Below are 14,118 nucleotides of genomic sequence, written 5' to 3'. Positions count from 1 at the left end.
TCATTGCATGTAAGCCAGTTTTCTGGCTGGCGTAAGTCTGGCGTGGCACATTGAGGCTTCTCGGTGGTAGGGAGGCTTTTTGACTTGTCTACACTGCTGGGAAGCCTCTTTGGGAGTGGTGGCCATGCACAGCCGTGGCACCATGGCTGGGTATGAGGCTCGTGGATGGGACTGTCTAACTGCAGTGCTACAGTTTACCACTCTGGGCCACCGGGCTCCTTAATTGAACATTAAAGCCTCTATAAAAAGGACATAACAGTGCCTTTTTTTCTCCAGGCCTGTTGGAAACCTTATGATTGGCCCTTGGAAAAGGGGATCTACTGCCCGTCTGCTGGCAGGCCTGGCCCGAGTGGCCAGATCTGAGAATATTTTGTAGGGTTAAAATACTGGTTCACTTTGCAACAGAACTTTCGGGAACCAGTTGCCGAATTTTCCAATTGCCGAATTTACTAATTGCCAGATTTACCAGTTGCCAAATTTGCTTGTGGAGTTTTAATTTTCTTTTACTTCCACTGACTCTTCCGTATCCTAGAACATGGACAATTTCCATCACAGGTTTTGCTAAAACAGAGGTAAGCGAAGATTTTCCACTCTTTTCCTGGCCTTCCTCTTCCAGTGTTAATTGTCAGGTAGTGAAAGCAGATTGGAGATTCAGTGTCTTCGGGGGTTTCCATTCTCTTGGCGTAACTGAAAGTAGACACTGGCCATAAAAACCCCTAAAGTGGTTGGTCTGTGAATAATACAGAGCTCCGTGTGTCCAGAAAGAGGACAGTGGAAAAGAAAGATACAGAGAAGGGGGGGCGGGGTGAGAAGCTGCATTTTTATTGGAAGCTCATCTAGTGGTTGCTATGAGACCTTCGGCAGCTAACACAAGCGCAACGGCAAAGGGAGCGAAGCTGCTAAATCGTATGCCTCTCTTCCTGGAGATCATTTGAGAGTTGTCGGGAAGCAAGCACCTGCCGGTCCGGTCCCGGTTCCCCGAGAAGATGGAGCTTGAACACGAAACTCCCAGCTCCTCCACCGGTTCTCCGGGAGGCTCCAGGGAGTATAAAGTGGTCATGCTGGGATCTGGTGGCGTGGGGAAAAGTGGTAAGTTTGGGGGGCCTGGGGGTGGGGAAAAAGTGGGTGCATTTAAAAGGATATGACAGATGTGTTGATACCGGGAGTGGGTGTCATGTCAGAATAAAACGCATAGATGCAGAGAATCTAATTCACATCTCTCATTAATCTGCTCCCTCTCCAATCACGATTTGGATTCATCAATTTCTCTGGGATGGAGTAATCTGAAAACAATGATTGTCAATTACTTTACGGAGCTGCTCGAGGGCAAGCGACCTAGTGGGGAACTTTCCCGAAAAGTGCGATGAGAAAAGTGAGGTTTGCCCATGCTCCGAGCTGTCAAATCCCTCTTCAGCCCCATGGGCTTGCTCAGGAGCAATCTTTTTCCGGCCACCATTTCACAGGCTTAAGCTGACCTTGCGGATTGGAGACTCTGGTGTTGCCTGAAGGTCTCGGAACGAAATTATGCGCTGCACTGGGGAGGCGGCTTGCTCTGGGTAATTTTGGCATTTTCCTATATAATGTTGTCCGTGTGCAGGGATGATCCCTATCGAAACGGGTTTTTGGAAAAGTCATCCCAGCATGGAGAAAGCCAGCAGGATGACTGCAGCGAACTTTCTCAAGTTCTTCCCTTTGACTTCTTTGCTGCATGCTATTAGACGTCATCCCATCCCCTGGTCACCTCCGGCCCACTGAGTTATAGGATGTATGTTGGAGGGTCTCCTCGTCCGCCTGGGCAAAATGATGAACGATATCCGACATATTATAATGCCCTGGAGAGAGAACGAGAGGCGAAGAGATGGGATTGCTCAAAGACAACAGAGCGCTTTGCTGCTGAGCAGGGACTTCTGTCCAGCATGTTGTGTTTTGCGTGAGATGATAACCTTTTGATTTATCTCTTGCTGACCCTTAGCATCCTCTAATCTTCAAGCCACTTTGCTGAGCATGCAGAGCCTGTCTTGGTGTTGGCTGGCTGGGATGATATACCTGTCTGTACAACACGCTTATAATTACGTCTGCTAAGCCCAGGGCACTCTGTTAAGCCTTGGACTAAGCAAACAGCTGAATCAAAGCGGCACGTATTTTGTGGTATACACTGTGTTTTTGTTTAAGGGCCTCATCCAGAGGTGGGATCCAGCAGGTTCTCACAGGTTCCCGAGAGCAGGTTACTAATTATTTGTGTGTGCCGAGAGGGGGTTACTAATTGGTGATTTTGCCACGTGATTTTTGCCTTAGTTACGCCCCTCCTCCCAGCAGTAGCGCGCAGAACTTGAAGCAGTCTAGCAGGAGGTGCACCGGCGTGCGTGGCAGCCTGCGCCTGCGTGCATTCGTTTCCCACCCAAGGACCGGCGCAGCGGCTGCGTCCTTGCCACAGCCCCGCCCAGGAATGCCTCGCCCCTGGAATGCCCGGCCATGCCCCCGTCATGCCCCGCCCAGTCCCAGTTTGAATCCCACCACCATGGGAACCTGTTACTAAAATTTTTGGATCCCACCACTGGCCTCATCTGCACAAAAATTATGTGAGGTTCAATTTTATCAGTCTGGCAAGCGTCTCCTGGTGTTTCAAGGTAGGGAACAATCCATATATTACAGTTCTGTTAAGACTTTTTTTTTTTTGGGGGGGGGGGGGATGCTCTGATGTATCACCAGAATAATTTCCTTGGAGAAAGACAAGATCTCAGATCTCTCTAGAGTCACCTTAGTTGCAGAGCCAAAACATATGCAGGAGTTTCAAGAGAAGATACTATTAGGATACAGTTAGTTAAAACTAGGTAAGTAGGTGGGTAGTATTTATTTCATGGCGCTTGTCCTGTTCCCCAAGCAAACTAAATTCAGGTGCCTTGCCCTTGGCCAGAACAGATTGTCAGATCCACAGACAAATAAGCAACAGTTCAAAAAAGGTTTAACAGTACTGAAAGTTTAGGACTCTGACTCCTACCGTGAAGTCTAACTAAATAAAGAATACTTGAGATGCTGGAAACAATTGGAGATGGTTTGAAGAACTTGCAGACACCAACTTTTCCTGAACTAATGTCCTTAACTTGCTTCTCAGTTCTCCCGGTGTCCTCTAACTGGATTCTATTTCCTTGCAGTTCTGTTTGAACTTGCAAACGCTGAGTTCGATGGATCTCTAGCACCTTAAACGCCTGAGATATTGCTGTCTCCAGCCTTCCCCAGACACCTGAACTAAAACAGACTGTAAAACAGGAACTGCTAACAAATAAGAATGCTATGGTGCTTTGCCTCTAGAGGGCTTCTTAAAGAACAGGGTCTAACTGTACATAAAGCAACTAAACCCATTCTAACTAAGGGTACAACTGAGGTTCAAATAAGGAAAATAGTGAGTGTGTCTCTAGGAGCATGACAGTGCCAAAGGCCATTATTATTAGGATCTACTAAAGGAAACAGACAAATTGCAGTAAAAACAATAACATCATCAGTTAAAAAACCGACATAAACCATTTAAAAACACATCAGCACCTTCCCCATGTATTTTAGCTCTTAGACACAAATTAGTTGCTACACTGAACTTTGTACAAGGAGGATTCTAGAAGCCAATTCGGAGTTTTCAGTTTAGGGTTGTTCGAATGTTATGCTTACTCCATAGTTTTGCTATGTTGGGGACTTCCCCAGATCAAACCGGGGAAAGTCTATCTTGGGGTGAGCCTGGAAAGAAATGGATTCTGTACAATAATATTGGTTGGCTGGTTGAACTTTGCAGAGGTTTGCTCTGCTACTTCTGAGTCAAGATCTTTCTGGGTTGGTGCCTCAGCTCTGTAGAACCACATCTCAAGACTATTTGACAAAGATTTCCCCCCATAATGGTTGCAAATTGGTGTTGTTTAAGAGGACTCTTATGAAAGTTCATCAGGACTTCAATAAAAGGAGAAAACTATCCATCCACCCACCCACCCGCCCATCTTGCTGATTTTAATTTTTCATTAAAAATATGAACGGTTTGATTTTATTACCTGACATGGGGACTCAGGTGGGACTTTCCATATTTCAAGCGAAATTGATACATATTTGATATAAGATGCAAACACATTAATCACTGGGTACATCCCATAATTCCATAACGAATATATCTATCATCATGTACTGATTGTTGACAGGGCCCGGCTATTAGGCAAAGAATTTGCTTATTTTAAAAGAGCATTCCCCAATACTGAGTGAAATATTCATCAATTTGGAGTGTGTACCCCCCCCCTCTCTTTGCTGTTAATTTGCATCTGATTTATGGCAACCCTGTAGGACAGTGATGGCGAACCTTTTCGAGACCGAGGGCCCAAATTGCAACCCCAAACCCACTTATTTATTGCAAAAGTGCCAACACGGCAATTTAACATGAATACTGAGGCTTCAGTTTAGAAAAAGCGGTTGGCTCCGAGGTGTACGTTACTTGGGACGAAGCTTGGTGGTAGTCGGTGGCTTTGCTTTGAAGCCACCATGCAACTCTTCCAACTGGTGAATCACGACTGTAGGAGGGTTTACTCAGAAGCAAGCCCCATTGCCAGCAACCGAGCTTACTCCCAGGTAAAGGATCGCGCTTTAGTTCTTTGCATGAAAATCAGTGGGGTTTAACAGCGTTTAACAGGGTTATCTACACTGCTTCCACAAAACTAGGTCTTAAATTTAATGCTAATAATTGAGCCCAGTGGTCCAGGCCAGCCTAGATGTGTGTGTGTGTGGGGGGGGGCACTCTGTTTGCTTGTGCCCACAGAGAGGTCTCTGCGTGCCACACCTGGCACCCGTGCCATAGGTTTGCCACCACTGCTGTAGGATATTCAAGGCAAGCAGTACAGATGTGGTTTACATTGCCTGCCTCTGCAACATCTTCCTTTGTGTTTTCCTGTCCAAATGCGAACTGGGGTAAACCTGGCTTAGCTTATGAGATCTAACTTCACCAGGCTAGCCTGGGCTATCCATTTCTGGGCACACCGGATGCTAAAGTAATGGGAACTTTTTTAAAAATAAGGGAGTAGCTGGTTCGAGGTTGAGTCAGCCATCTATCCTTCTGGTGTTGGTAAAATGAGCACCCTGCTTGCTGGGCGTAAAATGTAGATGACTAGGGAAGGCAATGGCAAACTACCCCATTAACAATGTCTGTCAAGTAAATGTCGTGATGCTTCCTCACCCCACGGGCCAGTAATGATTTAGTGCTTGTACCTTTACCTTTATCTGATATTTTAGTTTCAGCTTCTTCATTATCCATTCTATTGAGATTTTTGTTTGAAAAATGAGATTATCCTTCACAAACAAGAAACCCTCCATGCCAAACTTTACAGAGATGGGAGAACACATTCTTGCTTTAAAGGCAGAGGGAGTTGTTTGGCTACCTGTCAGGACAGGCAGCATGAAAGAAAAGGGGCTAGAATAATGTGAACCATAAATGTACCTCTAGACTGGTCTACCCAGAATCAAGTCCCATTTTATTCAGTAGGAATTAGTTCCCAGAAAAAATTTTTTAGCATTGCAGTCACTAGGGTATCAGATTTTGCAGAAACTTCGTATCAACTTTGTACCGGGCATATGGGGAATGTGTGAGGATATAGCTGGAATATCTACCACTCTTCCCCTCTATCTATCTATCTATCTATCTATCTATCTATCTATCTATCTATCTATCTATCTATCTATCTATCTATCTATCTATCTATCTATCTATCTATCTATCTATCTATCTATCTATCTATCTATCTATCTATCTATCTATCTATCTATCTATCTATCTATCTATCTATCTATCTATCTATCTATCTATCTATCTATCTATCTATCTATGGTGATGGTGATGGTGATGGTGATGGACATATATCAGTGTCTGAAGTCCAGATCCCAGCATGCCCCAAAACACAAGCCTCTCCCCATATTGCCCCGGTAGGCCCCTCCGCTCCTCGGAGGAGGACCTACTCGTGATCCCTGGCCCAAAAATGATCAGGCTGGCCTCGACGAGGGGCAAGGCCTTTTCAGCGCTGGCCCCAACCTGGTGGAACAGGCTCCCTAGGGAGATCAGGGCCCTGTGGGACTTACAGGGTTTCCACAGGGGTTGCAAGACGAACCTGTTCCACCAGGCGTTTGGCCAGCCTGGTTAAAAATACATCTACCGTGTCATCTGGCCTCCCATGGGCACAAGGGGGGGGGAGGGGGCAGCCGGACGCCATCCACATTTTTAAATGGGTTCTGTTTTTATGTAATTGGTATTTAAATTATGTTTTCATGTATGTTTTAATCTGTTGTGAACTGCCCTGAGCCCTCAGGGGGAGGGCGGTATATAAAACTAATAATAATAAATAAAGAAGAGGAAGAGGAAGAGGAAGAGGAAGAGGAAGAGGAAGAGGAAGAGGAAGAGGAGGAGTTTGGATTTATACCCCACCTTTCTCCAAGAGGCTTACAAGCTTTTCCTTCGTCTCCCCACAACAAACACCTTGTGAGGTAGGTGAGACTGAGAACCTTCTGAGAGAACTTTAAGAGAGTTTGGCTGCTTCCACACAGCCACGCTGGGGGTTGGGTTGGCGTACATGATGCCGACCCAACTCCCCCGGGACCGTTCGCACAAACGGTCCCGGTAACGACTGGCCAGACGGCACCACGCTGTGCCATCGCCCGATCGACTTACCTTCCCTGTGACCATCCGGGGCGTTGCCGAGGCCAGGGGACATGCCCCCCTGCCCTGTGTGACCACTCCGGAGTCGCAGGGCAGGGGGGCATGTCCCCAGGTCTTGGCGGTGCACCGGACGGTCGCAGGGAAGGTAAGTCGATCAGAAAAGGGGGAAGGGATGGCGCCTTCCAGCCACTGCCATTCGCACAGCAGCAGCTGGAAGCCACCGTATTCCAAAAACCTCGCTCGGGGAGCGAGGTGGGAAAATTGTGGCTTCGCGCCACTGGGGTGGAGCGAGGGTGGCGCAGCTTCAAAGCAGCTGCACCCCCCATGCGAACAGCTCCCTAGGGACGGCATTTTTGCCGTCCCCAGGGCGCTGTTTACAGCCCGTGTGGAAAGGGCCACTGAGAACTGAGAGAACTGAGAAAGTTGTGAGAGAACTGGGTGACCCAAGGTCACCCAGCAGGAATGTAGGAGTGTGAAAACACATCTGATTCAACAGATAAGCTATCCAAGCACGGACCGAAAAATCACGTGACGCACGTGAAACAGCCATGTCACGTGAAACAGCACGTGAAACAGCCATGTCACGTGAAACAGCCATGTCTTACAAGTCCTGCAGAACTGCTGAAGAAATCATGCATCTTCCTGAGGGTCCTCAGAATCAAGTGGGTTGTTGATATATTTCAGCTCGGGAGGAGGAAAATGTTGGCAGTGCAGAGACAGGTGAGTCCAGCTGTGCTTCACTCATTCCAAGAGTTGCCAACCTCCCAAATGGCAACACTAAGGATTTGCACTAAATATAGACTTACCTGTAATACATCCCTCACAACACCCAGGAAAAATGTGCTATGGTTGTATATTCACAGCTATGAAACTCAAACAATATGCACCACTGTACTCTGGGGAGCAAAAATGAATAAGTAATGAAATGCACTTTCAAGTGCACAATCTGTGCCATATACAATCAAGTGACGATAACAAAAAAACCCCCACAAAGCTAGTTGGTTCTTCGGATAAAATCCAACCTCGAATACAGATTTCAAAGGCCGAAGGATATGCCAGGTGAATATTCTTGTAGAAAGTCACATAATATCATTGTTTCAAGTAACGTTTCAAACTGGGTGGCGAACTGCAAAACTTTACTCAAACCAATTGCACAAGTCCTGCTATTTACAACTGATCTCTGGGTTACAGAGATCAAAGAATATCACCCACTATATTCTTTTGTACATGGAGCAATCTGTGGCTGCAATCCTAAGAACATTTTACTGGCAGTCACGCCCACTGGGACTTCTGAGTATACCTGTTTAGGATTGAGCCTGCGTGGTGTAGTGGTTAAGAGCAGGTGTATTCTAATCTGAAGAACCAGGTTTGATTCTCCACTCCTCCACCTGAGTGTCAGAGGCTTATCTGGTGATGAATGCAGTTAAGTGCGCCCAAGAAAGCTATCCAAGCACGGACCGAAAAATCACGTGACGCACGTGTGCTGCGCAGTGGCTTATGTATATTACAAATATAATTAACAGTATATAGTCATACATAAAATGCAATTGCTATTAATGAATCTTTGCTTCTGGGGTGCTATCTGGTTTCCGCGCTGTATGGCCGTGTTCTAGCAGCATTCTCTCCTGACGTTTCACCTGCACCTGTGGCTGGCATCTTCAGAGGATTTTTGCTTCCATTACAGATATCTCCAATGGTAGGAATTCAGTAACACCGATGTAAACAGATATCCTCCTTCGATGATGTTAACAAGTTCATCCCAATCAAGGTTTATAACTTAACCTGTTGTCTCCTTTCATATATGTTAGACTTCAAATCAGTGACTGAATATTTGTCTTTAAGTTCATGAATTATTTTCCTCAAGGTGTAAACGCAATCATCACTTTCATGAATGAATACTATGTTACCCAAACGGCTTCTCCCTCCGGAGTATCGTTAGGAAAGACCATTAAAGGAGCCACGCATCCACATCGGAATAAACACTGCAGAAGCTACACGCGTTTGTTAGCTTTTTGGTTGCCTTCATCAGTGCTCCATTCATTTCATTGTCCAAAAACAATTTTACAGTAGTCACATCTCATTCTCCCAAAGCAGTTTGTTAAAAATGTAATATGCATAAGCCACTGCGCACTGTCACGTGATTTTTTGGTCCGTGCTTGGATAGCTTATCTGTTGAACCAGATGTGTTTCTGCACTCCTACATTCCTGCTGGGTGACCTTGGAACACCCAGTTCTCTCAGAACTTTCTCAGTTCTCTCAGTTCTCAGTGGCCCTTTCCGCACAGGCCAATTACAGCGCCCTAGGAATGGCAAAAACGCCGTCCCTAGGGAGCTGTTCGCAAGGGGGCGCAGCTGTTTCACAGCTGCGCTGCCCTCGCTTCTCCCCAGCGGCGTGAAGCTGCCATTTTCCCACCTCGCTCCCCGAGTGTGGTTTTTGGAATACGGTGGCTTCCAGCCGCTGCCGTGCAAACGGCAGTGGCTGGAAGGCGCCATCCCTCCCCCCTTTTCCAATTGACTTACCTTCCCTGAGACCGTCCGGTGCGTCGCCGAGGCCTGGGGACATGCCCCCCTGCCCTGCGACTGCGGAGTGGTCGCGCAGGGCAGGGGGGCATGTCCCCTGGCCTTGGCAACATGCCTGACGGTTGCAGGGAAGGTAAGTCGATCGTGTGACGGCGCAGTGCGGCATAGTCTGCCCGGTCATTACCGGGACCGTTCGTGCGAACAGTCCTGGGGGGTTGGGTCGGCATCATGTACACTGACCCAACCCCCAGCGTGGCCGTGCGGAAGTGGCCAAACTCTCTTAAAGTTCTCTCAGAACGTTCTCAGTCTCACCTACCTCTCAAGGTGTTTGTTGTGGGGAGACGAAGGAAAAGCTTGTAAGCCACTTGGAGAAAGGTGGGGTATAAATCCAAACTCCTCCTCTTCCTCTTCCTCTTCCTCTTCCTCTTCCTCTTCCTCTTCCTCTTCTTTCTTTCTTTCTTTCTTTCTTTCTTTCTTTCTTTCTCTCTTTCTTTCTTTCTTTCTTTCTTTCTTTCTTTCTTTCTTTCTTTCTTTCTTTCTTTATTATTATTAGTTTTATATACCGCCCTCCCCCTGAGTGTTCAGGGTGGTTCACAACAGGTTAAAACATAAATTAAAACATAATTTAACTACCAATTACATAAAAACAGAACCCATTAAAAATGTGGACAGCGTCTGGCTACCCCCTCCCCCTTGTGCCCACGGGAGGCCAGATGACACGGTAGATGTATTTTTAACCAGGCTGGCCAAACGCCTGGCGGAACAGGTCCGTCTTGCAGGCCCTGTGGAAACTCTGTAAGTCCCGCAGGGCCCTGATCTCCCTAGGGAGCCTGTTCCACCAGGTTGGGGCCAGGGCTGAAAAGGCCCTGCCCCTCGTCTAGGCCAGCCTGATCATTTTTGGGCCAGGGATCACGAGTAGGTCCTCCTCCGAGGAGCAGAGGGGCCTACCAGGGCAATATGGGGAGAGGCTTGTGTTTTGGGGCATGCTGGGATCTGGACTTCAGACACTGATCAACGTATATGTCCCCTTTCCCCGTGTGTGGATACGTGGCCTTTAGTAGGCTGAGCTTGCAATCCCTTCCAATTCTGCAATTCCATGGAACAAAGGGAAGTCCATGGAGGGCACTTTGGCAGAGCTGCGGGAGAAAGGATCACACATCTGCCACAGAACAGCTGTCTTGCCACCCCAGCATCCCCATTGCTCTGCGTAACACGAACAAACAGCCTCTTTTTCGCTCCCTTCTTTTATTTAGCCACCAACAAGCGACAAACAAATTATAATCCAAAGAGCAGGATTTCATTGAGTTGTGCTAATTATGCTAATAACCATAACTAATTACAAACGCACTTCCCTTGCCGGTTTGCAGCAATTAGCCAAGAGGGCTGCACAAAGCGTGGCGTTGAAAAGAGAAGGCAAACACAAAAGAAGGCCCTGAAGAAAGGAACCTTTTTGTATCGGTCACATTGTTTAGCAGCACCTCAAATAGATTGCCCAGTTTGGCTTAATGAGGTCGATTCACCCTGCAATTGCTGGGGTGATTTGAGTGCTGGTAAACAGTGCTTCATTTACTGCCCTAAATGTGTGTTAAGTGCCATCAAGTCGTTTCTGACTCGCAATGATCTTATAAATTAATGACCTCCAAAATGTCCCATCAGCTTTTGCAAACATCCGTGAGCGCCTTGGCTTTTTTTAATAGAGTAAAATCATCTTAAGGAAGAAGAAGAAGAAGAAGAAGAAGAAGAAGAAGAAGAAGAGGAGGAGGAGGAGGAGGAGGAGGAGGAGGAGGAGGAGGAGTTTGGATTTATATCCCGCCTTTCTCTCCTGTAGGAGACTCAAAGGGGCTTACAATCTCCTTGCCCTTCCCCCCTGTGAGGTGGGCAGGGCTGAGAGAGCTCCGAGAAGCTGTGACTAGCCCAAGGTCACCCAGCTTGCGTGTGTGGGAGTGCACAGGCCAATCTGAATTCCCCAGATAAGCCTCCACTGCTCAGGCGGCAGAGCTGGGAATCAAACCCGGTTCCTCCAGATTAGATACATGAGCTCTTAACCTCCTATGCCACTGCTGCTCCTTAAGTTAGCCCTTCCTCTTTTCCTTCTGCCTTCAACTTTTGGTATATTTTTTAAATTTTCCTGGTGTTATTGTCTTTTCCAGTGACTTTTCCTTCTCCTCCTCCTCCTTCTCCTCCTCCTCCTCCTCCTCCTCCTCCTCTTCTTATATTCACAAAGTGGATGGACAAAGTGGGTTGGAACATCTGGTCAGAATTCTTTCTTCCTCAGATATTACCTTTCTGCAGTGGGAAACATTATGGACTAATATATATATAATTTACTACATGCCAATTGTTAAAAGAAAATTTGTATTAGATGTTTTAGAGATGGTATATAAATCCAGAAGACATTAGAAAAATGGATAAAAAATATAAGGGCACATGCTGGAAATGCCAAGAAGAGCCTGGATCACTTTTCCATAGGTGGTGGGCTTCCGAAAAGGCAAAAAAGGTCTGGAAAATGAACTACACAAACATGCAAAAAAAAATGCTAAACATTAAATTTCAAATTGACTCAAAAACTATGCTGTTAGGCATTTCCCCAGAAAACGTACCAAAACAACAAGAATCATTTTTTGTCTTCGTTAACTGCCCCAAGAGACACCGTTGCATCTAGCTGGAAATTGGAAGGAGATCCCATTCAAGAAAACTGGGAAGATAAGATGATAGAATCAGTGGTGGGATCCAAAAATGTTAGTAACAGGTTCCCATGGTGGTGGGATTCAAACTGTGGCGTAGCGCCAATGGGAATGGGTGGGGCACGATGGGGGCGTGCCCGGGCATTCCGGGGGCGGGGCATTCCTGGGCGGGGCTGTGGCAAGGACGCAGCCGCTGCGCCGGTCCTTGGGCGGGAAACAAATGCACGCAGGCGCAGGCTGCCACGCACGCCGGTGCACCTCCTGCTAGACTGCTTCAAGTTCTGCGCACTACTGCTGCTAACTTACAAAATCAGCATGGGCAACAATGCCACCGCAGTAGTAACCCCCTCTCGGCACACACAAATAATTAGCAACCTACTCTCGGGAACCTGTGAGAACCTGCTGGATCCCACCTCTGGATAGAATGTTTTCCTGTGGCTAAGCTGACGAACCTTGTTAATAGAAAAACAGAACATGACTTTAAAGACAAACGGGAGCCTTACTTTAAGTTCTATACAACGTAAATCCCTATCTAGGCATATGGGCAGCTACCAGGATGTTATCGTTTATGCGTTCATTTGTATTTGCTCACCAAATTCTTTTAAAATTGTAATAATTGCTAATGCAGTTAAAACCAAAGAGATTGTTTAAGTGGTCACGATCGAGCTTTTCTTCCGTATACTGACCGGTCCTTTTCCAAAAGCATGCAATGTATTTCTTTTCTTTTCCTAAATCTTTTTTTTTTTTCATTTCTGTAATTTTGGGGGGATAGATATACAATTATTTCTGTTTCCAGGAAGCCCGTATAGAAGTCTTTCATTATTTTGTCAGTTGCTGCGATTCGCGTACCACGGGGATTCCATTATAGTTCCCATGTGTACATTTAAGAGCATAGTTTCTGTAAGTCAAATACCAACGGGGTTGTTGAGAAAGAGCGGTGAAGCTTTGGTCATTCAGAAGGTGGGGGGGGGGATGCTGACAAATTGAACAGAGTCAGAGGGGAGCAACAAAATATTATTAAAGGCCCGGAGTTTCTGATTTATAAGGGGGGATTATAAGGGCTGCACCTGTTCTGCCTTTGACAAACAATATTGCTTGGATCCTTTGCTTTTGCTTAAGGGCATTTTTTCCCACATTTGCCCAAAACGTGATTGAGAATTAGGTGAGACATCTTGACAGCCTGAGCAATCTGCATGATTTTAAGGGGACATGAGCATTGACAAAAGGGTTGCATGCCACCCCTCACTCTCTCCCCTCCTCTTCCCTTGCATGACACCCCTCCCCCTCCCTCCCTTCCATCTCCCTCCAGTTTGATCCTCACAACAGCCCTGCGAGGAAGGGCAGTCTGAGCATGTGTGACTGGCCCAAGGTCACTCAGCAAGTTTCCATGACAGAGTTGTGATTCAAATCTGAGTTTCCCAGATCTTCGTCCCATACCTTAATCACGACGCCATTCAAAGTATGTTACGGTTGCTTTACTGAGCTTACTCCAGAGTAACGTGTGCCTCGGAGGCAACCTGGTTTTCTGAACTGTAACCTCAGTATTCAGGGAATGTAGGCTGGCTGGCCTCGCCCGATCCTCCCTTGCATGCCACCCCTCGCTTTCTCCCCTCCCTCACTTCTGTTCCCTTGCATGCCACCCCTCCCCCTCCCTCCCTTCCCTCTCCCTCTGCTAGGGTGGGTGGGTCATATCCAGATGCTGGGCCCCCTCTCTCCCCTCCTTTGCATGCCACCCCGCACTCTCTCCCCTCCCTCACGTCTCTTCCCTTGCATGCCTTCCTGCTATCCCTTCCATTTCCCTCCCTCCAGTTTATTTTACAAACTTACATCCTGCCTTTCTGCCCTTATAAAGGTCAATGAAGCGGCTAAACAATGTAAACCTATATGGGGGGGGGGAATCATATTTTAAAACCATTGACATCTCTTGCCTCCCAGCAAAAACAGCTAAAATATGTATGGAAACCATAAGAACAGCTGTTAAAACGTTAAAACGTTAATTACTAAGAGAACATCTAATGAAACAAACAGAAGACGAAGAGGACGAAGACAAGAAGAAGGAGAAGGAGGAGGAGGAGGAGTTTGGATTTATACCCCACCTTTCTCTCCTGAAAGGAGACTCAAGGTGACTTACGTGTGCCTCCTTTCTTCCGGAAGGAAAGGGGTCCCGGGAAGAACTACACACGACTCAGCCCAAGGACACCCAGAAACAGGAATGTGTTCAGGAGCGCAGAAGCAACCCTCTTGGGTT

The 14,118-nt window shown here is 46.9% G+C and overlaps 1 protein-coding gene across 1 annotated transcript in view; it reads left to right on the top strand.

The window, feature by feature from the left end:
* Positions 1 to 936: 936 nt before the first annotated feature.
* The window catches only part of RIT2 (Ras like without CAAX 2), a 203,713-nt gene continuing 190,531 nt past the window's right edge, over positions 937 to 14,118 (top strand). Inside the window, exon 1 of the mRNA XM_048502621.1 lies at positions 937 to 1,089. Coding sequence (XP_048358578.1) covers positions 987 to 1,089 — 103 coding nt within the window. The 5' untranslated portion in view covers positions 937 to 986. The remainder of the gene's footprint in view (positions 1,090 to 14,118) is intronic.

The sequence above is a fragment of the Sphaerodactylus townsendi genome, linkage group LG07 (genome assembly GCF_021028975.2).
Source record: "Sphaerodactylus townsendi isolate TG3544 linkage group LG07, MPM_Stown_v2.3, whole genome shotgun sequence".
In the NCBI taxonomy this organism is placed as follows: domain Eukaryota; kingdom Metazoa; phylum Chordata; class Lepidosauria; order Squamata; family Sphaerodactylidae; genus Sphaerodactylus; species Sphaerodactylus townsendi.
Note: the sequence above shows the minus strand (reverse complement) of the source record. Positions and strands in the feature narration are given on the sequence as shown.